This window comes from Puma concolor, chromosome E3 (assembly GCF_028749965.1).
Source record: "Puma concolor isolate L17-30 chromosome E3, mPumCon1.1.hap2, whole genome shotgun sequence".
In the NCBI taxonomy this organism is placed as follows: Eukaryota; Metazoa; Chordata; class Mammalia; order Carnivora; family Felidae; genus Puma; species Puma concolor.
Genome location: NC_141682.1, coordinates 25,086,230 through 25,113,872, shown reverse-complemented (window position 1 = coordinate 25,113,872; position 27,643 = coordinate 25,086,230). Strand labels below are relative to the sequence as shown.

Below are 27,643 nucleotides of genomic sequence, written 5' to 3'. Positions count from 1 at the left end.
ATTTTACCCCTTTTTAAATAATCCAAAAGCAAAATTCAGATTCAGGGCGCACTTTAGTTTTTAAATATTGTAAGTCTTTCCTAGGATTGAATAATCAAATGTTTTGAGTCAAATGCTATTAATTCAGAACCAGGTCTGACATTTCTAAACTTGTGATTATATAAAGTATATACATTTGAAAATATTTTTCAATCATATAGTAATTCTAATGAACACATTAACATAAGAATCCCAAAGAACAGGGAATAGAAATTTAAAAAATCATTATCAAATCTCAGAGATATCTGTTGGAAGAAAAAAATGGAACAGTTGGTTAGAACATTAAAATGGCTTCAGCTTAAAATGAGCAAGTGATCCATTTGTTCATTTTCACAGGTAGTTTTATTTGGTTTTTAGAAAAAATATATACAGTAAGTGGAACTTCAGTTCTCTTAAATAGTTTTAAATTAAAAGTATGCAAAGTGAGAGGATGAGTAGATTCCCAAAGAACAATACTGTTTAATAAAGTAGCAAATGGGAATTTCTGCAGCAAGTAAAAAACATTTATAGGAACGACAGGAACTGAACAAGGGCAGCCTGTGGCTGTCAGCTTAGCCAGCTTGGACAACACAGTGAGGGGTTTGATCTTGCTTTTTTAGTCTGACTTTAAGAATGATTTACATATTTGCCTATGCTAACCACTATAGCTTTGAGTAAAAACATCTGAAGGTGGGGGTGGGGGCCCTCCAGGGCCTATGCTCATAAGCTAGCAAGATGGTAACAAAGGTCAAACCAGAGCTTGCCTTTCAGTTTGGTATCAGTTGGATTTAGACATATTATGATTCCTTGTCAGTCACAGCTCAACTGGTAGCAGATGTAACCAAACTCAAGGCTTGGAGTATTTTTTAACGCCATTGATTTTGGATTAGACCCTGCTTTCTCCTGGACATTCTTCTTAACGAGTTCACAGTATACAACAGTGTTTATGAAGCCATTTCAGGCTGGCAGCCATCTGACTCCTACACAGTTTTGAGAAGCGAGGAGGCAGTAGGAGTCGCCTTAGTTTTGTTTCAACTCTGCCCTTTTCCCCAGTATACTATACACTCTCTATATACTACATATATAGGGACTCCAGGCCTACTTCTCTAGGAACACACATCTATCCCTCCACTGGTTCTGGGGCTTTTCAAGGAATCACAACACAAATCAGTGCACCAGCCAGAGGCCAGGTTGTCACGGGATTTCCTGAGGAGCTTAAACGGAACCGGGTTATAGAACTGACACCAGCAGCCACCTTCGTTCCCTGCTGTTGGCTGCTTAGTAAGCAAAACAGCGAGGCAAACGTCATGAGCCACGTGGCCATGGGGTTTACAGACACCGGTCAGAGTGGGAGAGAGAGGTGAAAGGAAACGAGCAAATAAGTAGTAGAGCTGGAGGCTGAATTAGGAATGAGAGGAGAGAGATCGGTATTTTGTTCTCTGTTCATCTATTTCTTGCTTTGTTTTCTTGATGCAACTAAAGATCTCTTTAAAAAGCGCCTTGTATTCCGGAGGTGTTGTGGTGGTGGGGGAACTGACGGGCTCTGGGGTGACAGAGGCTGGTTCCCAGCCGCTGGTGCCCAGCTCAGGCTGGGCGTTGGTCCCCGCCAGGTCTTTGGCGAGAGCTCTGGGGGTCTGCACAGCCTTGTGGGACAGGGAGTCCTCTCCCTGCTGGCACTTCTTCAGCAACTCCTCATACTTCACCTTCAGGGCGCTGTACTGAGTGTCCACTTCATGCAGAAGGGAGATGCCCCTCTGCTTCACAGCCCTGGCCCTCCGGATGCAGGTCTCCTCGTGGCCCCTCACAATGTCCCCCCCGGCCAAGCTGCTCAGCACCGTCTCACTGCTGCTGCGCTTAAGAGGCCTTCTGTGTGCTTCTGGCAAAGGCAGGAACAGCTCCTCCAGCAGGCTCTGGCTGTGTTCTTTGAAAGGGGTGAACAGAGAGTCCGGCACCAGCTTCTCAACGCCATTCACGAATGGATGCTCTGACTGCAGCATCTGCCGCATCTCGGCCACCTCGGCCTCCAACTCCAGCGCCCGAGCGCGGTAGGCATCCGTGGCTCCCAGCTGCTGTTCCAGTTCACTGTTCTCCTTCAGCACAAGCCCATATTCCTCCTCCATCGTCACCCGCTTCTGCCGCTCCAGGCTCAGCTGGGCCTGCAGCATCGTCACTGTTTTCTTCAAGTGCTCATTTTCTTCCTCATCGGGGCTTTGCTGACTTTGTAAGGAAGTGATCTTCTCGGCAAACACATGATCATACACAAAGTGTCTAGGAGAAAAATGTTGAAAGAATATATTATGTAGGTTGACTGGGAATGAAAAGAGATTGATTTTTTTTTTTCCAACTAAGTATTTTTGAGGAACTCTGACGGTTATTTATTTATTTATTTATTTGCCTATTCCGTACTAGGGCAGTGGCTAACACGAAATTATGTAAGGCTGGCAAATAAACACATGTAAGAAAACATAATTTTTGTGACTATTTTTTTTTTTAACCATTAAAAGTACTTCAGAACACCTATTCTCAAAGCCCACCAGTATGATGGATATCTTTCAAGGAAATTAGAATGGCCCCGTGGTTCTCGACTTTGGCTGTGCATCAGAATCATCTGGACAGCTTTTTACCTGCACCTAGAGATTTTAATTCAGGCCTAAGGGCCTCATTGTCATTGCAGTTTGAAAAACTCCAAAGTGATTTGATGAAGGGTCAAGGTTGAAAACTACCAAAATGCAGAAGCTGGTCTCTCTCCTGTGTAGGGTCCTGGGCAACTTGTAACTGGGTTTATCTTTGTGATGATTGTATCTGCCCCTCCCTGAGAGTGAAAGTGTGAGGGCAGGAGCAATGGTGTCTATTTTGCTCACCACTCATGTCTGGCATAGCACCTGCCATACAATAGGTGCTCAAGAAATAGTCCTTAAAGATTCAGTCTCTTAACTCCAAATTATAAAGGCATTTCTGTAGACAAAAAACTTGTTTTGACATTTCAATTTTTTGCACCCTAATGTGAGGTACAGCCCCAAATCTGTAGTCTATCACAAGTACTGCATTTTAATTTAAATGAAGACTTAACACATGAAACGCACTGAAGTGAGCACTCCCAAGACTTCCAAAAATAAGCTTTTGCAGAATTACCAAGACTCAAGAACTCTATCCATCATATGTTTAAGTTAAGTGGTTTTGTTCAAACCACTGGTGGTCTAATAACCAAGTGGCATTTCTTAAAAGGGTACTTTTAATCTACTGGGATCCAGTATGTGTCCCTGACATGAGATGTCCCCCTGCTCATAAATGACAAAGAAAGGCAGACTCCTACTGGCGGAGGTCGTAGAGTTCCTTCAGACACGAGAATCTGGGTGCCGATTTCTCCTGGTCACACTTCCCCTGGCTCTTTCTTCCTTGGGCAGATGACTTCAACTCCTCCACTTGGCTCTGGAGGTGGTCAATGTTGGTTTGTAGGCATTCGATGGTTTCAGTCAGACTGTGAGGAACAGATAGAAGCCATTTGCTGCTGTCATATTAAATTAAGGGCATAAGCAGTGAGGAGAGATTAGTCGCCAGCCACTCAAACTGGGTTTTCTTAATTGGAAAGGACTTCTACTTAATCTCTATTCTCCATAAAGAATTAAGTTAAACCATACCCCGTGTTGACCCAAACCCTCTATGTGCAAGTTCTATTCTAGTTTATACTAAATGACTTACCCTAGGGCTTCCTCAATGGATTCTAGAAAATTTACCTCAGAATCTTTTGCTGTGAGGCCTTGCTGTCCGCAACTAGCTTTTGATTGGTTTCTTCCAGTTCCCGTGCTGTTATATCTAATTGCTCATAAACTTTTGCATGTTGCTCATTCATCTGCCGTAGGAGCTCCACCTGCTTGGTCAGATACTGTAAGAGAAGATGATTGTGACCAGGTGACACACTAGGCAGATAAAACACCTGCGGCGTCCCAACACCGATTCTCCAATTCGCTAACACCAACTGGGTAGCCTACAATTCAATTCTGACGCTACCTTCCTGTAGTGACCTCACAGGTTAGGAAGGGCTCAGTCCCATGAAACTGCCCCACTTCAGACACCAATTGCAAGGCTCAGAGACCACCTGTACTTCTTTCTGACAAACTAGCTATAAATATGAGGGTTTCCATGACCTCCCCTCAGGTTCAGTAATTCACTACAACTCACAGAACTCAGGAAATCGCTGTATTTACACTGACTGCTTTAAAGGAGAACAACTCAGGAAGAGCACATGGGAGAGATGCATAGGGCAAAGTATGGGGGTGCAGAGTGGTGCTTCTACGCCCTCTTCAGACACATCGCCCTCCCAGCACATCGATGTGCTCTGGTTTCAGGGTTTTCCTGAAGCTTCACTGCATAGGCATGACTGATTAAATCACTGGCATTGGTGACTGAACTCAATCTTCAGCCCCAGTGCCCTCCCCAGAGGTTGGGGGTTGGACTGATGGTTCTAACCCTCTAATAACATGGGTGTGTTCCTTCTGGCAACCAGTTCCCATCTTATCACTCAGGATATTCCAAGGGTTTTAGAAGCTCTGTGCCAGGAACTGGAGACAAAATCAAATCTATGATTTTTATTATGCCACAATACTACAGGTTCATTTTATGAAAAAAACTTTAAATCCCAATTAAAGTACCTAAGAGGAAATAAACATAGGCCATCCTTTATATGTTTACTTCCCCTAATGCTTACCAACATCCTATTTATCATATAAGGCTGATCTACGCTTACAAAGCACAATACATACATAAAATTAAGATTCGACATGAAAATCTATAGGGAGCCTGATAATCCCACAAGAGAAAAAAGTATGGAACACATGATCAATGTTTAAGCAAAAAGACCATGTATTTTTTCTCTCTTTAGAGAATGTTAGATGATTTTTTGCTTGGAAAAAAATCAAATTTTCTTCTCTAAATGAGCTATCCTGGACCAAAAAATAGGGAAAATAACACTGATTTAAGCAGAAAGAGATATTTAGCTTACCAGGATTCAAAGACTCTTGTTATTTTTAATGCTGTGAGAAAAGTTATCACCACAATCCTCCTCACTCATAAAAAAATACCAGATTATTTATTCTGGTACAGCTAAGACTGCTTTCTAAATGGACCTTAAAAACACTTTTCTTGGGCTTTTTATACAACTATACAGTTGATGCTTGAACACCACAGGGGTTTCGGGCATTGACCCCCAGACAGTTGAAAATCCGTGTATAACTTCTGACTTCTCCCAAACTTTAATAGCCTGTTGACAGAAGCCTTACTGACAACAGTTGATTAACACACATATTTTGTCTGTTGTATATACTATCTACTATATTCTTACAATGAAGTTAGAGAAAATGTAAAGAAAATCATAAGAGAAAATACTTTTACGGTATTGTTCTGTATTTATAAAAAAAAAAAAAAATTCTTGTGTAAATGGACCAATGCAGTTCAAACCTGTGTTGTCAAGGGTCAACTGTACAAATGTATTTGCAGAGCTGATAGATTTCCTTCAAAGAACGTGCTCAATGATTTTCAGTGGGCTCTTTAAACGACCATGTGGCAAAGTTGAAAAACAAAGCATAAATGACCTTTTTATTTTTTAATTTAGTTGTTTATTTTTGAGAGAGTGTGTGCGAGAGCACACAGAGGAGGGGCAGAGAGAGAGAGAGAGTGAGACACAGAATCTGAAGCAGGCTCCAGGCTCTGAGCTTTCAGCACAGGGCCTGAAATGGGGCTCGAACTCATGAACTGGGAGATCATGATCTGAGCGGAAGTCAGATGCTTAACTGACTGAGCCACCCTGGTGCCCCTATGTGACCTTTTTATATCTAATTATGTAACTTGGTAGCAAGGTGTTGAGAAAACACTTAACTCTCCTAACTTCAACTTTCTCATCTGAAACTCTTGGGGCCAAAAATGTTTTAGAAAATTATTTAAATTTTAGAACAACAGGGCACACACACCATACACTTTATAGCATCCTCAGTGAGGTATGGGCAGCACCCTATAATTGAACACTAATATTTTAAACTTTTTTTTAAAGTTTATTTACTTATTTTGAAAGAGGGAGAGAGTGCAAATGGGGGAGGAGCAGAGAGAGGGGGAGGGAGAGAGAGAATCCCAAGCAGGCTCCTATGCAGGGCTAGAACTCCCAAACCACCATGACCTGAGCCACCTAGGCAGGCACCCCTTGAGCATTAATATTTCTGCATCAAAAAGTATGAATAAGGATCATAAAACAGCCTCACAGCAGTTTAGCTCAGAGTTTGCTGCCAAATGAATCTGCTGTAAACTTAAGAAAAAAATCTTATTTTACAGAGCCTTTTGGGTTTGGAATTGAAAATAAGGAACTGTGGATCGGTTACTAACCTATCTTGTAGGGCTTGAAGTATTAAATAAGGTAAGTGAGCACAGAGCAGTCCCTGTAAAACCTTGTGTTTATTCTTCATTCCCTCCACCCCCACCAGCTTCTCCAGGAGTCGGGCCTTAACCCTGCCCTCTGACTAGCAATGTCCTAGTAGGTCCCGTCAATGAAGGGAAGGTATTCAATCTCTTAGGAACAAAGGTTTAGAATACAGGAATACATACAATAGCTACAGAAATTTTGCAAGCCGCTTTTATATCAAGTAGAGGCCTTAAGTATTCTTTGGGAGGATTCACAACAACCTGAAAAAAAGGTAACACATAGACCAGACACTAAGTATTAATTTACAATAGGAGCGGTCTCTGCCCGGTGACTAGAATATTCACATCCTCTGTAGGACACATCTGCTTTGTAATTTTTTCAATTCTCACAGAAATCTTGTGGTGGGCATTGGATCAGCGAAAAGAGCCTGGTGGGAGGCTGCCATAGCTAAAAGCATAGGCTCTGGGATCAGAATTTGAAGTTACACTTTACCACTTCTAATCAGGTGACCTTTGGCAAGTAGCTTAATTCTTCTAAGGTGAGATTTCCTCATCACCTACCTCACAAGGGTTGCTGTAAGATTAAAAAGAATGTGAAGGGTTTGGCGTGGTATCTGGCATATGGTACAACTGCTCGATAAAAGGTATTCTCATCTCTACCTACAGTTAGTTTTCAAACTTTACATGTGTTAAGATTCATCTGAGGGATTAAACTATAGGAACCTGGGCCCCTTTCCCCTAAAGTTTTGAGTCAGTGAGACTGGGGTAGAGCCAGTATTCTGCATTTTTAGCAAAAACCCCAGGTGATATTAGTACGAGTGGTCCATGGATCACACTTACTAGAGGAATGTTGTTCTTGGACATGGAAAATCCTGGAGGTCTCCCCCCTCCCCTAACCTAATGTCTCTTTCTCTTGGGTCCGGGAGGCATCAGCATTCACTTAGATCAACAGTGATTCTTAAGCTCACCGTTTACCGCCTCCCTCCTTAGGACTTGGTTTAGTTGGAGCGCTCCACAAAGATGAAGCTGTATTAAACTGCTGCAGCAGCATTTTTTACCATACTTCCGGGAAATAATGTATGAGGTGTCTTCACCTTGAGTGCTGCTGCCTAAATTCTTAGTCCCCCCAAGTACTGACTCTTTGCAGATGGCTAATTTTATCTACCTTTAAAAAGCTTTTTATTATGGATAATTTCAAACATATAAATGCAGAAAAATGGCTTAATGAGGCTCCATCTATCCATCATCCACTTTCAACAGTTATCAGTCTTGTCACACCTCTACTTTTCTACTCTCATCTCCAATCGTTTTAAGCAAATCCAAGACAGCCTTTTTTTTTTTTTTTTTTTAAGCTTATTTCTTTTGAGAAAAAGAGAGAGAGGGAGAGAGAATCCCAAGCAGGCTCTGCACTGTCAGCACAGAGCCTGACACTGGGCTCGATCCCACGAACCACGAGACCATGACCTGAGCTGCAATCCAGTCAGACACTTGTCCCACTGAGCCACACAGGCACCCCACACATCCAAGACATCTTAACTGAGGTATACAGATTCATGTATTTCTAAGAAAACCATTTTAACTACAATTTAACCATACCTAAATACCCCAATAATCCCTTACTATCAACTATTTATGTTTCAGTATTAATATTTTCCCAACTGTCTCTTAAATGGTTTTTCCAGTTTCACCGGGAAGCTACTGATTCTTCCTTATTTCACACATTTACCTTAAAAATGCAGAGTTGCCTTACTCTAAGCAAGCTCCCCCTTCTTTAAGGATGTGTTTTTCCTGCTGGCTCCATCTAATCCAGCAGTTCTTAACATGGGGTCCTCACACAGAATTGAGAGGGTCTGTGAACTTGGATGAAAGAGAAGTTACGTGTTCATTTTCTCTAACTTCTAACTGAAATTTAGCATTCCCTTTGATTTTGAATGGAGGCAGCAAGCCATCAGTAGTATGACAGGGCACCTAGGACTTCATCACCAATAGAAATCACAGACATTTTCATATCATGTCAGAGAGGCTGCAGAAATCTTGATTCATTGGTAACACTCATCACTATTTGAAATTAGTTTTTAGTCTGACATTAGATCCTAGTATTTAATTTTTTTTTTTACATTTATTTATTTTTAAGAAACAGAGTGAGACAAAGCGTGAATGGGGGAGGGGCAGAGAGAGAAGGAGACACAGAATCTGAAGCAGGCTCCAGGCTCTGAGCAAGCGGTCAGCACAGAGCCTAATGCGGGGCTCGAACCCACGAACTGTGAGATCATGACCTGAGCCAAAGTCGGACGCTCAACCGACTGAGCCACCCAGGCGCCCCTAGATCCTAGTATTTAATGTATTAATAAAGAAACTTATTACTACATCACACATTCATTTTTTCAATGTTTTGATAGGCATTTCAATCTAACAGATTCCCTTTGTAACTCTATGTATTTTAAGAGGATCATCACAGACCTCACTAGACAGCCAAAGGGACCTATGACATAAATTTTTTTATTTTCTTCTATTTTAGAGAGAGAGCTCAAGTGGGGGAGAGGGGCAGAGGAAGAGAATCTTAAGCAGGCTCCATGCTCAGCATAGAGTATGGCACAAATTTAGGTCTCTGTTCAAACGTAACCTCTTCAGCAGCCTTTCCAAACCACCCCCTCGAAAGCAGCCCCCCTTCCAAGGCACCCTATTAATTTCCCTCAAAACAATGTAATAATAAACACCCAAATTGCATAGTTGTTAGTGTCCAGTCTTTCTAACCCTCCTTGAAAAGGAAAGCCTCTTCTGTATACCTAGTTCATTCAGCACAATTCCTGACACACAGTAGGGACTAAAAATACATTGGCTAAATGTCAATTAATTTCTTTTCCTTTCTTTTCTTTCCTTTCTTCTTTCTTTCTTTCTCTCTCTTCCTTCCTTTTCTCTTTCTTTCTTTCAAGGAGGCTCTACTCTTACTGCGGGGCTTGAACTCAAGACCCTGAGATCAATAGTCACCTGCTCTACCAACTGAGCCAGCCAAGTGCCCCTAAACAGCAATTTCTAGACTTCTGGACAACAGCTGATTGTGCTGTCTACACAACGAGGGCCACTGAAATGTTGAGACACTTAACTGAAAGATTTTGAGAAGGGTCTTGGGTAAAGCCCTCTTGGGAAAAGGCCCTGTTAGCCACTAATTCTCTCCTCTCTAGCTCCATTTATAGATGTTTCTAATTTATTCCCGTGGCAAGAATACCTTCCAGTAATCTGAAAGACCTTTATAATTCCTACCAGCTATTATGTGGGCCCCAAGCTGTTGACCCCTTTTAAAGATATAATGTTCAAATTAGAGTTGTGGCCAACATAAAGGAAACAAGTAAATACGCAAATACGTACAAAGAGGCTAGGGCAGTCCCCCTTCATCCACTGGGGATACACATTCAAAGACCCCCAGCAGATGCCTAAACCATGTTTAGTACTAAACCCTAAATATACGACCGTTTTTTCCCTATACATCCATGCATACCTATGATGAAGTTTAATTTAAATTTGGCATAGTGAGAAATTAACAGTAACTAATAATAAAATAGAACAATTATAACTATATACTGTAACAGAAGTTATACAAATGTGGTCTCAAAATATCTCATAGTCGTGTACCACCTTCTCATGATGATGGGAGGTGATAAAATGCCCACAAGAGGACGCAGGAGGTGTGACACAGCTGTTGGGCTAATAGTGACCTTCTGACCATCCATCAGGAAGAGGATCATCTGCCTCTGGACAAGGGCTAACCACAATAACTGAAACTACGGACAGTAAAACCACACATTGGGGAGTGCGGAAGACTAGCATGCTAAAAAAAAGCTACCATAAGTCCCCCTCATTTGATATATGGACCTGTAATAAAAACACAATGAGACCATTTACAAAGAGCTTGTGATGTCTTGGCCTTAGAGGATTTGGCTTTAAGAACAATCTAAAGAATGGCAGGGAGCTTGTTTTCACATGGTAGGAGTCTAATCTTATTATTATTAAATCAAAACTAATCAGAGAAGCCCTTTACTTCCCCCAAGAATCTGTAACAGATTACCTCACCAAGAAGTCTGAACTAACTTGGTCAGCAACTTAAAAGAAAAATTAATAGATCTCTCAGCAAGTTCTCATATAGGGCTAGAGAATCCAGACTCCATTTATGTGGAGCATAATGCTTTATGCTTGGCCTCTCAAGTTTCAAATTAGTTTTATCAAATTTTTTCTGAATCTAGAAGGAACCAGGTTAGCTCATTTTCTAACCTTCATTTAAAGGCACAGGTATGCTACTAATGTTCTGGTTTTCTCCATCCAGAATCTTTGATACACAACCTCAAATAAATTTGATGGGACTGCCAAGATCCCCAAATTCAAGTGGCAAAAACTGCTCAAGTACAAAAGTATCTGCCATATTAAACCGTGGAAAGGGAGACATTTAAGCAAAACATTGGGAGAGGAACATGAAAGTAGCAAAATCACAGGCAAAAATGTTAATTTTATAGGCAAAAGTATAAACATTTAAGTTCTGTGAGTTATCACATGCCTGTCTTGGAATTTACATAGAAGGTCACCTTGACTGTGAGTACAAGGTTCAGGTTATGCACAAAAGCTATAAAACAGGTCACCTTAACAACTGAGGCAACCCTTTAAAAAAGAAAGGCCAGCAGAATTATATTAACACCTATTTGCAATTGTAGCACCCCGACCTAGAATGCAGGGAAAGACCAACAACCCCAACTAAAAATGCATAAGGAATGGAATGGAAATTTGGCTTTTTTGGGATTATCCTTATACTAAGGATTACAGCCCAAATCCTCTGAATTTAGAATCAAAATGACCTTCTACAATACTGAAGAAAGATTTCTTATTACCTTTGAAAAACCTCTTTTCCCTGATTAAAATATTTTATTTCCCCTGTAGGAAATTTAAGTTGGAAAAAAAGGGCATGAATATGAAAATAAAAACCATTTATAATATAATCTATTAAAAGCTTGGCTTGTTTTTAAGATCAATTTTCCAGTAATTGAAAAGGATTTATTTTTTTTCTGAATTAAGATTCTTTCATTACTAAAATTCTTAAAACATGGATAAACTGTGCAACAATTTCTACATCCAAAATAAAAGCAAACACTTACATAATCTCATCCCCTCAGAACAAGTCTGTACCAATGGAGTACAAGCGTTCTTATCACCAAGACACAGTGGAGCAAACCGGACCTGAGAAGTAATTCACATGCCTCAAGTCTCTAGCTATTTGCCATAGAATTGAGGGCTTAAACCTCAATCTTCTAAGGCTGAAGCCAGAGCTCCTTCCATCTTCTTAAAAAAAATCTCCAGAGGTGGAAACCCACAGCTTAGGAATCATCAGAAGTGGATCGCAAACTGTTTATCTGTCCTCTCTGAAGATACTGATTTCAACACGCGTTTATTGATGATCTATCATGGATAAACACAGCAACAGCAAAGGGAAACAAACGGGTGTGGGGAGGAGGGACTGAAACAAATCAGTCAATATAATATATAGAACATTGGTAAATGTAGTAAAGGAAGCATAAAATGCTTTAAAATTTCTAAGGAAGACATAACCTCTTGATGAAAGAAGGGATGCCTTGAAGGTGGGAGTGACAAGTCCTGTCACTGTTGGGAATCATGCAGATTTCCAAGCAGAGAGGCAACAAAACACAAGGCTGTAGGCTTGCTTACGTGTTTGTAGGAATCTTGAAGAGAATCCAGTTGTGTCTGAGGGTGTCAGATCTCATTACTCTCTGACGTACTCTCTCCTCTCCTCATCCAGGAGAGAAAAACTTACTGTGCAGATCAACACTGAATACAAGTGACACAGGCTGCAGGCATCTCTGAAGCCAATCATTACTTTCAATAGTTTAATATTTTTTCTTTTTTACAATTAATAACAATCTCTAAAAGAATACCGATCAATTTCTACTAGGATTATTTGAAACCCGCCGAGTATTTGAGAGCCCATTTGTAGTTCTACTTTCAAAATACCCTTTGACAGTTTCTTAGTTGTCTATTTCTATAATGTCTATAATGAGTCCAGTTTGGGGGATTTTATCCTAGTATTATTACCAGTTCTGCAATATTGTTTATCCACTTTAAGTAGTTTGTACCAGTACTATTTTTATGGATTGTCTCATTTCAAATTTTTCTGGGGGTAAAGGCTGACTTTCTGGTTTTCAATTACACCTTTTACTAACTTCAAAAAATGATCATGTATTACTTTTCTAATCAGGAAAACTCCCAATAAACATTCTGAAAAGTTAGCTTAAAACTTGTACAAGTGGGGGGCACCTGGGTGGCTCAGTTGGTTGAGCATCCGACTCTTGATTTCGGCTCAGGTCATGATCTCATGGTTCAGGGTTCTAGCCCCACGCTGGGCTCTGTGCTGACAGTGCAGAGCCTGCTTCGGGTTCTTTCTCTCCCTCTCTCTTTACACCTCCCCTGCTTACTCTTTTCTGCTCTCTCTCAATAATAAACAAACTACATAAATTTAAAAAATAAACAACAAAGTAAAAAATATTAAGAAAAAAAAAATGTCCAAGTGGGGGGCACCCAGGTAGCTCAGTCGTTTGAGCACCCAACTCTTGATTTTGGCATAGGTCATGATCTCATGGTTCATGAGATCAAGCCCCACAATGAGCATGGAGCTTGCTTAATATTCTCTCTCACTTTCTCCCTTCTTCTCCCTCAGCCCCTCTTCCCGGCTAACGGTCTCTAAAAAAAGAAAAAACAAAACGCTAAAAAATTAAAAAAACAAAAAACCTGTATGAGCCATAAAGTTCAAACAGGCTAATCTAGGTGTTAGAATGCTGGTTAGTGGCAGTGACAACTGGCAGAGCTGATAATGTTCTCATTTCTTATCTGGGTATTGACTGTATTAATATGTTTACTTTATGAAAACTCATTGAACTATATATTTAGGATCTGTGTTTTCTGCATGTGTATTTCAATAAAAAGTTTACTTAAAAGAGAAAAAGAAACTGATAGAAGGTTTTAATTAAGGAAAGAGCCCTTATAAAGTTTAGGGGGTTCCTAAAGGTTACAACGATAAGAGGCACATAATTCCCTTTCATTTTTTTTTTTTTTTTAATTTTTTTTCAACGTTTTTTTATTTATTTTTGGGACAGAGAGAGACAGAGCATGAACGGGGGGGGGGGGGGGGGGGGGGCAGAGAGAGAGGGAGACACAGAATCGGAAACAGGCTCCAGGCTCCGAGCCATCAGTCCAGAGCCTGACGCGGGGCTCGAACTCACAGACCGCGAGATCGTGACCTGGCTGAAGCCGGACGCTTAACCAACTGCGCCACCCAGGCGCCCCCATAATTCCCTTTCAGTAGGGAATTAGGCTCTTTGGTTGCCCGCTTACTTTTATAAGAACATCAAGCCTACCTTGTTTTAGACTATTTCAAGTCTATGTTGTGATTTGTAAGTCTGCACAGGAGCAGATGTGAACTGAGCAGGCAACAAGGCCAGTTTGTGGGGGTCCTCTTGCTGCTAAGTGGGCTTAACCAGCACTGCCATTTCATCCCATTTTGTCCCATCCCCATTGACTTTCATAAAGTGATTTACAAAAAGAAAGAAGAAAGCCAAGTGCAATGGCAGAGAAGTAATCTATGACAGTGTTGTTCTCAGCCAAAACACAGCTTTGGATAAAGAGTAAAATGTTGAAAGCTACAATTCTTGGATCTAAGAACCAGGGGACTGCATGCTCTATTATGGAAACAAGAGATTCATGAAAACATTTCTGGAATACTCCAGGCTAAATTTATTTGAATAGTTTATACATGTATTTAATTTCATATTTATTTAACCATTAAGATGTGAACTGAGTATGAGTAGTGCATTTCCATTATGCTTTGCAACATCTTATAGAAAACAATAGATGGTATAGAGTGTTACTTATAGATTTGGAGAATCTTAAAGATCTGTGGATTTTTTTTTTTTCAGAATGTTAACAATCTGTCTTAATATTCCTCAATACAACAGGGAAAAAAAGGTAGAAAATAAGTAACTTAGATCATAAAGCAATCGTGTTTGTGATCTCCTACAGTGGTAGCAAATAGGCATCACGCTCTTAGTATGCAAATAATACCCTTTTTTCATCTATACTTGGGAGATATTCTAAAATAAGTAGCAGTTATAGAATTCAGTTACAATGAATTCAGGTGCTTTTCATAGAAAACATCAATACAGTGTATTAAGAAAATGCTTCTACACAAATACTAATAGACATATCTCACAGTATATGATAGTCTTCATAGACTACTTCATAGGCTACTCTAGGACATCTTCTGATGAGTTGTAAAGCAAAGTCTACAACACAAAGCAAGTACGAATTCCTTGAGCACGTACAACATTTGGCTAGTTTTAACAGTTTTTAAAAATTTATTCTGGTATTTCTGGAGGGCACCTGGTGGCTCAGTCGGTTAAGCACCTAACTCTTGGTTTTGGATCAGGTCATAATCTCACAGTTCATGGGATCAAGCCCTGAGTCAGATTCAGGGCTTAAGATTCTCTCTGGGATTCTCTCTCTCTGTCCTTCCCCCACTCACATGCACATGCTCCCTCTCTCCCAAAATAAATAAACTTTCAAAAAAATGCCTGGTTTTTCTGCATTTTTAGGTTTCTGACAAACTGTACAGTAATTACATCTAATTTTGGGTATGGCATGTTCTACACTCTTTTGATATAGAAAAGTGCTAAAAGTGGCAGCTGGTGACTTTAATATCATTACAAGATACACCTTCCTAGAATGATAAAAGTGTATTTCCCACATAGCCAATCACATTATTGGCTATATTCATAAATCCTGATGAAGAGGCAGATCTACTGTATATATACATCTTAATTATGGCTACTATGTAAAAATAAGGATACTGAGATTATGAATTTGCCTTAGTTTTGATGGTAGATTTATTTGTATTAAAAAATTGAAGTTTGTGTAATTTTGATTGCTTAGAAGTCAAGGACTATATGTAATTCTATTTCTTTGAGTTTCTAGAACCTGGTTCAGTATATAATTAGACTCAGTAAGTTCTGATCACGGTTGGTTTTTTTTAGAATATTTACTTGTTTATTGAGAGAGAGCACACTTGTGAGCAAGTGTGCAGAAGTTGGGGAGGGGCGGGGGGAGGGAGGGGTTGGGGGAGGGAGGGGTGGCGGGGCGGGGGGGGGGGGGGGAATGAATCTCAAGCAGGGTCCTTGCTATCAGCACAGTGGTGGGGCTTGATCTAATGAACCTGTGAGATCATGACTGGAACTGAAATCAAAAGTCGGACACTTGGGGCGCCTGGGTGGCGCAGTCGGTTAAGCGTCCGACTTCAGCCAGGTCACGATCTCGCGGTCCGTGAGTTCGAGCCCCGCGTCAGGCTCTGGGCTGATGGCTCAGAGCCTGGAGCCTGTTTCCGATTCTGTGTCTCCCTCTCTCTCTGCCCCTCCCCCGTTCATGCTCTGTCTCTCTCTGTCCCAAAAATAAATAAACGTTGAAAAAAAAAAAATTAAAAAAAAAAAAAAAAAAAGTCAGACACTTAACCAACTGAACCACCCAGGCGCCCGTGATCACTGTTCTAAGGTCTTTTATACTCACACAAGAGTGCTGGTTTTAATGTACCAATTTGAAGAGAAGGAATTGTAATTTAAGTGCAAAGCTTTTTTGGGTGGGCATACGGGGGGGTTGGAGCATGGAGAAAAGTATTCTAATCAGACAACTGTCAGGTTAATATCCAAAATTATCATCTTTACAGTCACATGACTTACACATAACTGGGCTACTAGAATGGGACCATTTATAAGACAGCACCTTGCATTTTTAAAGCCTTAATCTAGTGTATTTCATTTTAGTTTGTTCAACTAAAGGAAAAAGTACTCTTTTAATTTTAAAAAATCTATTGGGGCGCCTAGGTGGCTCAGTCGGTTAAGCGTCCGACTTCAGCTCAGGTCACAATCTCGTGGTCCGTGAGTTCGAGCCCTGCGTCGGGCTCTGGGCTGATGGCTCGGAGCCTGGAGCCTGCTTCCGATTCTGTGTCTCCCTCTCTCTCTGTCCCTCCCCCGTTCGTGCTCTGCCTCTGTCTCAAAAATAAATAAAACATTAAAAAAAATTTTAAAAATCTACTAAAAATGTAAATAAATTAAGATCATAGCAGGGAGAAAGAAATATCTATTTTATGGTTAATTTTTTTTAAGTAAACTCCACCCACAACATGGGGTTCAAACTTAAGACCTGAAATCAAGAGTCACATGCTCTACTGACTGAACCAGTCAGGTGTCCCTGATTAATTCTTTGAATGGCACAAGAAGGTTTTTTTTTTTTTTTTTAAGTTTACTTATTTATTTTGAGAGAGAAAGAGAGATTGCAAGTGAGTGAGCACGAGCAGGGGAGGGGCAGAGAGAGAGAGACAGAGAGAGAGAATCCCAAGCAGCCTCCACGCTCAGCATGGAGCTTGACTTAGGGCTGGGATCTTACAAAGGTCAGATCATGACCTTAGCCGAAATCAAGAGTCGGATGCTTAATTGACTAAGCCACCCAGGCACTCCTGAATGGCATAAGAAGTTTAAACATATTATGAAATCAGGTAATATGATTTAAAATTTTTTCCATCTAAACCTAAATTTAGGATGGAGTTTGGCAGTGGTTAGGAGAGGGGCTGTAACCAAGGAGGGAGCCTCAACAATGTGGGTATTTTTACTTCAGCTGGGTGGTGGGTACATAGCTGTTAACTGTATTATTCTTATACCTCTTGGCATATCTGGAATATTGCATAATTAATTTTTTAAAAGAAAAAAGTAAAAAATGAAGTATAATATGGACAACTTTATTGTGCTTCACATACTGGCAAATACTGGACCATTTACTTCTAATACACTTTACCAAGGGTGAAGAGAGAAATTTCTTTCATCAGACTTCTATGTTGGGAAAGCATAAAGAAAATAGAAACCAACCTCCCACCCTCTCCAATGGTTCTTTGAAAGTGCAGAACATGATTGGTACAGTAACAGCAATAGGCCATACCTCAAAGCGTAACTCTCTTAATGAGTAAATTACCTCAATCTCCTGTAACTGCTCCTGATTGGTTGTGTACATCTGCTGAAGAGAATCCTCCAACTCTGTGTTCCGATCCAGTAACGTCTTCCCAAGTTCAGCAGCAAGTTGGAGATCTAGCACAAGTCAACAAGCACAATAATGCAAATGATCACACTTCAACCTTCTATATAACCCAGTGCCTAAAGTAAGAATGAATCAAGGGGCACCTGGGTGGCTCAGGTCATGACCTCATGGTCTGGGAGTTTGGGCCCCACATCGAACTCTCTACTGACAGCTCAGAACCTGGAGCCTGTTTTGGATTTTGTGTCTCCCCCTCTATCTCTGCCCCTCCCCAACTTGTGCTCTCTCTTGCTCTCAAAAGTAAATAAAACAGGGGCGCCTGGGTGGCTCAGTCAGTTAAGTGGCCGACTTCAGCTCAGGTCATGATCTCGCGGTCCGTGAGTTCGAGCCCCGCCATCGGGCTCTGTGCTGACAGCTCAGAGCCTGGAGCCTGTTTCAGATTCTGTGTCTCCCTCTCTCTGACCCTCCCCCGTTCATGCTCTGTCTCTGTCTCAAAAATAAATAAACGTTAAAAAAAATTTTTTTTTAATAAATAAAACATTAAAAAAAATTTTTTTTAAGAATGAATCAGGACCTAACCCAACACAAATTTTCAGTCAGATCCCAATGGAAGGAAAAATGGCACAGAAAGAAACCAGAGTTCTATTTAAAATTCAGTTGAACTGGGTTCCTCTATCCAGTAATGTACACTGTTACATACCTTACTTGTAAGATGGAGATGTATTTATTCATTCAGAAATGATCATTCATCACAGTGACCTCTAACATAATAATTATTTGCTCATGGACTGGACTTATTCATATCATTGTCTACTTTCTTCTAGAAGATCTTTATGCCAAAGTACAGGCAGATCTTTCAATAGTTTCTAGAGTTCCCATGAAATCTGGCTGTTGTGAATCTGTCAAAGCAAAGTATGTATTACAGATCCTGAACTCCTAAGGAGACTAAAATTAAGTCAAAAAAGGGAAAAACTGGGGTGCCTCGGTGGCTCAGTCGGTTAAGCATTGGACACTTGATTTTGGCTCAGGTCATCATGGTCTCAAGGTTTGTGGATCTGAACCCTGCACTGTCACTGTGGAGCCTGCTTGGGATTCTCTCTCTCCCTCTGCCCCTCCCTCCCCCTCTCTCTCTCAAAATAAACTTAAAAAAAAAACCAAAACATCAATAATAATACCTGCTCCAGGTCTCTCATTTTTTTCTACCTCTCTTCATGTCTTTCTCCAAGATGAGCACATCAGATAAGCAATACAGTGAGTTTTTAAGGTAATTACATGTCCATAGCTTATACTTTGACTTAACACAAACCATATTTCTATTTTAATTTTTTTAATGTTTTATTATTTATTTTAGAGAAAGAGATAGACACAGCGTGAGTGGGGGAGGGGCAGAGAGAGAAGGAGACACACAATCCAAAGCAGGCTCCACACTTTGAACTGTCAGCACAGAGCCTGATGTGGGGCTCGAGCTTACGAACTGTGAGATCAAGACATGAGCGCAAGTCAAACGCTTAACCAACTGAGCCACCCGGGAGCCCTACCATATTTCTATTTTAAACCTAATTTTCCAACTCTCTCTCTTCTTAGGCATTTATGTACCTAAGACAAGGTTTGTTTGCATTATACACAATACCCGAAACAAAAAATTTAATGATACTAAAATGGACAATAGTTCTAATATAAGTAACTGAAACACCTATCTGCATAGTAAGTTTCATGGGAGGTCCTTCAATATAGTGAGAAATGCACTGAACTGAGTAGAAAAGTCTGAGGTCGAGTTCTGACTACCATTTACCAGGTTAACTCTTTCAATATGGTGACTTTAAAGGTCCCTACACTTAGTATTCTTGTGTAGAGAGATGATGGTCCTATCAGTGTAAGATTATAAAAACCAAATGAAATAATATATAAGGAAGTACTTCAGAAACTAAGCTGCATACAAAATCAAAGTATTGTTAGTATGCATTGATTCACAAATTAATGTTTTTATTGCTAGGCACTATGCCAAGTTTTGGCTACAGAATGGTGAATAAGATGGATGAAATTCCTGTTATCCTGACATTCCAAGAGATGAATGGGAAAAGTCAGACAGTAAATAAATAAATTTGCCAAATGTGATAAACACTTTTCATTCATACATGCATGCATACCTTCATTAATACCGGACACTGTTCTGGACATTAGGAATAGAAGAATGAACTTAGCTAAAAAATTCCCTGCCCTCATGAAGCTTCTTTCTATTGGGAGAAACAGCATGATAAAATATAAAATAGATAGCAGTAAGTGCTGGGGCGCCTGGGTGGCTCAGTCGGTTAAGCGTCCGACTTCAGCTCAGGTCATGATCTCGCGGTCCGTGGGTTCGAGCCCCGCGTCGGGCTCTGTGCTGACCGCTCAGAGCCTGGAGCCTGTTTCAGATTCTGTGTCTCCCTCTCTCTCTGACCCTCTCCCGTTCATGCTCTGTCTCCCTCTGTCTCAATAATAAATAAACGTTAAAAAAATTTTTTTTAAAAAGATAGCAGTAAGTGCTAAAGAGAAAAAATGTATCGAGTTAGGGGGATGTGAAGAATGTGGATGTGGGAGGTTGAAATTTATGAACACGCGACCAGGGTGACATTAGAATTAAGATGTGGGGGCACCTAGACAGCTCAATTGGTTGAGTGTCCAACTTCGGCTCAGGTTATGATCTTGCGGTTTTGGAGTTAGAGCCCCGTATCGGGTTCTGTGCTGACAGCTGGGAGCCTGGAGCTGCTTCAGATCCTCTGTCCCCCCATCTCTCTGCCCCTTGCCCACTTGCTGTTCAAAATAAATATTAAAAAAACAAAAAGGACTAAGGTGTGAAGGAACTGAATAAATGACCCACCTAGATCAATCTAGAGGACCACCATTCCACGTAGAGACAAAACAAGTCCAAAGGCTCTGGGAGGAAGTGTAATTGGAGCTAATGAGGCTGAAGCGAAGTGTGCATAAGGGGCAAGAGGGTGACAAGTCAGAGGGGCTCCAAGGTTGCCGGGCCAGCTGGTATAGGACCTAACTAAGAAGGTCAAGATTTTGGCTTTTACTCTGAGTAAAATGGAACCCAGTGAAGGCTTTTGACAGGATGAGTGGCTGCTGTGTGAACAGACTGAAGAGATAAAGATGGAAGCAGGGTGACAGGAGGATACTGCAATCATCTCGGTAAGAGACGGTGGTGGCTTGGACCACAGTGGAGGAGATGAAGACAGGGGTAGGAATCCAGATATGGTTTAAAGTGGAGCTAAAGAGATTTGTCAACCAATTGAATGTGATGTGTGAGGAAAAAAATAGATTTGGTGATAATGAACAAAGGATCTATTTTAGAAAGAGGTCACAAGAAAAGTCTGAGGGGATATTTTAGCTGAGGCTTGAAGAGTGAGGAGTAAAAAAGTGAGACAGGCACTTCAACAAGAAAGAAGCTGGCACAGTCTGCAACCTGACAAGAAGCCAGTGTGACAGAAGCGGGAGAGGGAGAGCGGGAAGAGATGAAGCTGGACCGTAGGCAGAGCATACAAGAGCTCATAGCCCATGTAGAGACAGTTTAAATTTTACTCTAAGTATGATGGAAAGTCACTGTACTTAATGTCAGAAAATATTATGAAAACAATATTCATGATGAAAACAGGGAACCTCACTACATATGCTTTTTAATTTTTAGGGGCACCTGGGTAGCTCAGTCGGTTAAGCATCTGACTCAGGTCATGGATCTCATGGTCATGAGATCGAACCCCACGTTGGGCTCCGTGCTGGGTGTGGAGCCTGCTTGAGATTCTCTCTCACCCTGCCTCTGTCCCTCTGGTGCGCGCTCTCTCTCTCTCTCTCTAAAAAACAAAACAAAAACCTTTAAAAACTTGACTTTTAGAGGTTGACAAGTTTTTATGTTTATTCATTACCATCGACATTAAAACTTAACCTAAAGTGGTAAAAGAAAAGCAATTAATTTTTGTTATGTGGTACTGTCCACTTGAGTGCATAATTAGTATTCTACTTGATTAGTTTTTCCTCATTAGGAAAAAACAAAGTAGCAAAACCTCCCAGACACCACTCCAGCTCATTTTAAAACACCTTACACCCATTTATAATAAAACAGTATATATGTTGGCAGATAGGTGTTAAAATACATTTTCTCATGATTTAAATATTAAAAAGCCTATTAATGAACTTAAGACTTCAGATAACAAGTCCATGAAATAACATCTTCTATTCGCAAGGCACAGAACTTTACGAACAGCTCAAAGCACTTAAGAGATTAATCTTTCTATCTTTTCAAGGTATTTAGCCCAGATTTTCAAATGAAACAACCTGAAGCACAAAGATGCTACCTGACTGACCAAATCTACATGGTGAGTCACCGCACAACAGCAACTACTGTCAACAGCTTCTAACTTCGCTTACATCATACTCCACATCTTTATACCAGGAGGCCCACACACCTCTTTGTTTCGGGTGGAGAGTAGATTTCCCTCTATGAGGTACTTAATCTTTTCACTTGTTTTTATAGATGGCGATGAGAAGCCAGAGTTGAGCTACTTGGCTTTTACTGCCTGTTCTGCCAGTGAAATCACATACAACTCCAGGCAAGTTGATATCTTGTTTTCACTAAATGCAGAAGGAACTATGTGCCACTGGCAGAGGCTTTGTACTCATAGGGTGTGTAATGTGTATACACAGCCCCACCACCAAGAAGCCACCATGCTTATCAAAGACAAAGCATATAAACATTACCTAGACATTACTTAAATCTCTCCTGGCCTGTTGTAAGGTGGTAATTCCTCACTGGGAAGGACCAGAGACTCATCAAAGGTGTTCTTAACTAGCGATCAAAACCTGAGCCAAAACCTCCTCCAGAATCAAGGCTAACTTGTGGCCATCTTCAACTACTTTCATTCACTTATGAAACTACCTGCTACTTAATACGCAGCCAGGAGCAGCTTTTCTCCTCCTACTGCTGCAGAAAGAGATGTCAAGCATAGCACGCTTCCAGTAAACAGCAAGCAGAAAATAATTTGAGACTTGCCCTTATCTCAATCCTTATTTCCAGTTAAACAAAGCCCCAACCTGGTTCGGTAACCTGAAGTCTCAATCTCCTAAATATTTCATAGATGTTTAGGATAGAATTCCGGCAAAAACAAGTCTCAACTACAAGTAAGTGTCTGCGAAGTCACACGGCATAATAGGATATTACTTCATCTGTTAGTTTAAAGACAAGGGTCTTTTTTTGGTCTTAAAAAAAATTCATTTCCTGTTGTGTAGCATCTGGCTTCCATAACCATAAGAAGCCAAAAGCTGGCAGGAAGCCCAAGAAGCATTTCTAAATAATTAGTGGGGGCAATGGGAGAATGTTCAATGTCCTTATATTTTAAAGTAAGACACAAAAGGATACAATATCATTTTGAAGCTTCATGCACCTGATCATCTCTAGTTTACGATAAGGATTTTCATTAAGAGATGGTCTTTTCTAAATCCTGTTGAACTTACTGAGCTGATCTAGGCAGCCACTAAAAATACCACACACTGGGGCACCTGGGTGGCTCAGTCGGTTGAATATCTGACATCAGCTCAGGTCATGAACTCATGGTTCGCAGTTTCGAGCCCCGCGTCAGGCTCTGTGCTGACAGCTCAGAGCCTGGAGCCAGCTTCTCATTCTGTGTCTGCCTCCCTCTCTCTCTCTCTCTCTCTGCCCCTCACCTGCTGGTGCTCTGTCTCTCTCTCAAAAATAAATAAAACATCAAAAATAATAAATAAAAATACCACACATTTCCTGCAGGCTTGAGAATTACAACCTATCAGTATCTTCATATGTTTAATATTTTCACTAATCAATCTTTGCACATAATAATCATCTATTTTAACAGATAAACTGTAAGGTTTAAACCGGTACTCTACTCAGCCCTATGCCTTAAGCAAAACTACCTCTGGCAGCTGAGTGATTTTTTTTTTTTAAAGGCTCTTTCTTCCAGAATTCTGAAACCTTTAAATTCCACTGCTATTATATTTTTAATTGACTTCAGTTTTTCATGAACCATGAGGACAACATATTCCCATGTTAGCTGAAGACTGCAGCAGTAATTCAACAACATAAAGGCTGAAAGCTTTTCCTATTACAAAATCAGATGCGTCATTGGGTGATGCTTCTGTGTAACTCCTGTTGCCAACGTTACTATAATTGGGAAAGCAAAAAAGCCTGAATATAAACATCAAGAAAAATGATGGTGCCAGTTTTAATGACCCTTCAACAATGATTCAGCAAATTAGTTGTGCACTTGGAAAACATACTCATCATGAAAAGCAGCAGAAGTCTAAGGATTCCTTTAAACTAAGATTTCATTTGCTGATCCATATAGTAGAAACTTGAAGCGTTATTCTAAGCTTGCACAGCTCACCAAATGACAATTATAATAGCAGTTGGACTGAAAGAAAACTTAGTCTCTGAAGTCTTTCCACCTTGTTCTCAGGCACACATTTCAAAGCAAGCACCATCATTACCTGCACAGAAGGCTCCTGCTGTCCCAGAAAGGATCTTACCCATAGAGATCATTGTCAGTATTCTTACTGCGCCAACTCAGCTCGCTGACAAAAGACAGTCTCTTTATCAAAGTGTTCTGTAAAAGCAAAGGTTTTCTCCTTCTGCCTGCACAAGCTTTACATGTTTCTAACAAGGTATAAATGGTGGACCAGAGCCTTCTGAGATTAGAATTTTTCTGCAATTTTAATTTAAAAAAGAATGCCCCACCAAACTTTGATACGATCGATCTACTTAAATAATACTTCTATTACTAAAGGAAACAAATTTGTAGTTTAATGACTTTGAGAACAGGATCTTAAAAAGTTGTTTTAGGAGCTCTCTCCAAACAAGGCTTGCTCAGTAAAGTTAATAATGAGGATGTTAAAAAAATAAACAAATGTCCGCACTTGATAAAAATCCCACTAGATGTGTTTATCAATCTGTTCAACAGGACAGACTTGCTCCCAAACTGTATTTAGCAGCAAATATCTACTAAGGGCCTACCATGCACCAGGCACTGTAGCTGGGCACACACCAGGAGGCAACATCTCCAGGCTTCTCTAGTAAACAGATTCCTACACTGTCAACTCCAAAGGTAGGATCTTATCTATCCTATCTTGTGGCCCCAGTGCCTAGATGAATACCTGGCACAGAGTAGATAATAAATTTTTCAGAAATTAACACACTTAAAAATTCATTAGAAGTTTAGGTATTCTTTAATATATAATTTTTAAAAACTGGGACAGGGGCGCCTGGGTGGCTCAGTCGGTTGGTTAAGTGTCCGACTTCGACTCAGGTCATGAACTCACAGTTGATGGGTTTGAGCCCCAGCTCTGTGTCAGCACAGAGCCTGGAGCCTGCTTCAGATTCTGTATCTCCCTCTCTGCCCCTCCTTTGCTCACACTCGGTCTCTGTCTCTCAAAAATAAATAAAAATGTTAAAAAAATTTTTTTAATGAAAACTGGGACAAAGCTATTCTTTTATTCACAGTGCAGACGTCATTCTTTTACAGGCCTATTCGTAAGTTATGACTTTTGCAATTTCACACCTATTCCTACCCCCACGCACTTGGTTATGACATACAGGGTTGTCAAAGTCCACTGTAATAACAGATGTGAAAGTCTTCTGAAAAGCAGAGAACAAATTCCAAATGCAAACTGACATTAAGGAGGTTCAGACCTGTGCTCATTAAGGTTTCATTAAACTTGAACATCTGATGACTTTGTTTTGGTTAGAGGTTAAAGAGTTCCACATGTAACCCCAACATGTTACATTTGCTTCTTGTAAATTTAAGTATTACAACTTAAATCTGCTCTTAACAACTTCCCACAGGGTGTAAAGTGTAGTGTGGACAAAAGCACCTGATGGGAGACATGAAAACAGTTTGAGAGCCTCAGTTCACCAAATATTAAAACTGAGCCTCTATTTTGTGATCAGTGTTATGCTAGATTTTTTAATAAGGGCCTATACAGATCTGTGCTTGCTAAATAAAAATATTTAGCTTCGATTATACAAACTGCTTAAGGTATTGTAGGGAAATGTTGCAATGGTGCAGTATTTGACTCATTAATCCTAGAGAAAGTATCAAACTAGGCCATCAATCCTTATGGGGAATTCTGAAAATGGGTTTGTTAAAATGTAAGACAAATTTGCCTTGTGGATATTGGGAACATGATGGCAAATCATGCACTATAGCCACTGAATAGCTTGGACTATGTAAGTGAGCTTGTGAACCACTTTGGTTCAAGTGACTGTCCACGAAACACTTAAAAAAAAAAAAAGAAAAAGAAAAAGAAAGAACAAAACCACCTCCCCTCTCAAAAGAGTTGCTTGTCTTGTTTTCCTTTCTTGTTTTCCTTTTCTAAGTACAAGCTACTCAAGCCTACACCCTTCCCCACCTCCACCCCAAGTTCAATGATTAGCATGAACAAGTATCACCGCCATTTAATATTCAACTAAATGAGATGTTAATTTGCAGTGTGGTTTTAGAGCTGAGAAAGTTGATTTGCACAGAATTGCAGAAACCGAAGATGCCTGGATAAAATTCCTAAGGAGTATTCGGTGTGCTGGTTAAAAAGTTTGCTCTGAAGTTCGGAGTGGAATCCTATCTCCCCCAGTAACAGTATCCATAGCTTGATGGGAAGACTAAATGGGCATCAGTGTTAAAAATCCACAAAAAGCGTTCCCTAATTGCAAATGCTCTCTATTAATATGCAAAAAAGGGTGGGGGCACTGCCTCCAAACTGAAGGCTGCTTTAACATTTTTCTTTGAGACATCTTCAGCAAGAAATCCGAGGCAGGCCCAGATCTGAAAGCCTGTTTGCAACTAAAAAACTAGATGCCAACTAGGAGAAGTGGCAGAGGCAGAAGTGCCTCAAGTCATTTTCACTTGGCATCTGGTGTACGATGCATTAGCAAAAAAAAGTTTTTCAACCTTCTGACACCCAACTTAAGAAGCTGTAAGCCGGTGATAAAGGAGAGATAAGGTCTGGGCAGTAGCTAGGACTCCTCGTTGTGAGTGTATGGGTTCAAAAATGCTTGCCCCCACGCTTCACTTGGGGGAGGTCACTTGGCGGTTTAGCCTCGCTTTCCTCATCTGGGAAATGGGGACAAGAGACGCTGCTCTCCAAGTAAGGTGTCGGGCGGATGAAATGGGAGGGCCCGGCACCGTTCCCGCCCCCCAGCACTGCTACCCCCAACACCTGCAGCAGCTCCCACCGGGCGTGGGCCGGGGGTCCCCATGGAGGTGCGGAGGGGCAACCGGAGCTTCCAGGTAACGCGGGGAGGATTCAACCGCTAACTGGGGAGGCGGTCCCAGCGGTGCCCGGCGCAGTTAGCACCCCACACGCAGGGACGGTGAGGGTCACTAAGCAGAAGCGGCCTCCCGGCGGACTGGGCACCCTCCCGGTCCCCACGCCAGGTGAGCGCCGGACATTCCCGCACCTGACGTCCGCCAGCCGCCAGGGAAACCAACTTTTTAACGGTTTCGCACCCGGGAGCCTCCCTCTCCAGGCCGCCCGCCCGGGGAGCGACCGCGCCCTCACCTTGCTGGAGGTCCCGGTGGTCGTACCACGGCTCGTCCTCCTTCATCTCAAACTCCTCCACCAGGTTTTCCGCCAGCATCTCGACCGGCTCCTCCGGGGGCAGCGGCCCCCGCCGCCGCCGTCCCGCCTCAGCCGCTGCCCCGGGCGCTCCGCCGGCCCCTCCGCCCTCAGCCAGAGCCGCCTTCGGGCGGGACGCGCCGCCGCCCAGGCTCCGCGGCGCCGCCTGACCGGAGCCGTTCCCCGCCGCCGCCGCCGCGGGGCGGCCCGCAGCGCACGCCGCGGACCGCCTTCCCGACTCTACTCGTGCCGCCCAACGGCCGGTGCCCAGGCGCGAACGCCCGGGACGGAGCCCTGAGCCGGCTCCTCACGCCGCAACCGGGCCCAACGTGGCACTTTGGCAGAACCCTCCCCGGCCGGGGCCGCGATTCAAACCCCCGGCGGCTCCTCGGCCAATCGAGAGCGGGCCGCTGGCCGAGCGGCAGTGACGTCGTCCAATCCTGTCTCACCGTTGTCCCGCGGGTCGCCCGGTCTCGCGGGCAGG

At 41.7% G+C, this 27,643-nt stretch overlaps 1 protein-coding gene across 2 annotated transcripts; it reads right to left on the bottom strand.

Annotated features, from left to right (window-relative positions):
* Positions 1 to 358: 358 nt before the first annotated feature.
* Positions 359 to 27,336, bottom strand: CDR2 (cerebellar degeneration related protein 2). Of its 2 annotated transcripts, none has more exons than XM_025916872.2 (5): positions 27,103 to 27,336; positions 17,485 to 17,597; positions 3,753 to 3,901; positions 3,332 to 3,496; positions 359 to 2,286 (listed from the first exon to the last, which is right to left on the bottom strand). In XM_025916872.2, the coding sequence occupies exons 1-5, from the start codon at positions 27,179 to 27,181 to the stop codon at positions 1,422 to 1,424; spliced, it is 1,371 nt and encodes a 456-aa protein (XP_025772657.1). In that variant the 5' UTR covers positions 27,182 to 27,336; the 3' UTR covers positions 359 to 1,421. The 2 variants fall into 2 exon arrangements, with proteins under 2 accessions (XP_025772657.1, XP_086548909.1); XM_086692783.1 differs by lacking the exon at positions 27,103 to 27,336 and adding an exon at positions 18,245 to 18,496.
* Positions 27,337 to 27,643: the final 307 nt, after the last annotated feature.

What these genes read in the sequence shown, in the direction of transcription:
- CDR2 (XM_025916872.2), bottom strand. Translation starts at nt 27,181, where the DNA reads ATGCTGGCGGAAAACCTGGTGGAGGAGTTTGAGATGAAGGAGGACGAG. An exon ending in AGCAGTTACAGGAGATTGAG is followed by an intron (nt 3,902 to 17,484) that starts GTAATTTACTCA and finishes CTTCTCTTACAG; the next exon opens with TATCTGACCAAGCAGGTGGA. An exon ending in TCACAGCAAAAGATTCTGAG is followed by an intron (nt 3,497 to 3,752) that starts GTAAATTTTCTA and finishes TGTTCCTCACAG; the next exon opens with TCTGACTGAAACCATCGAAT.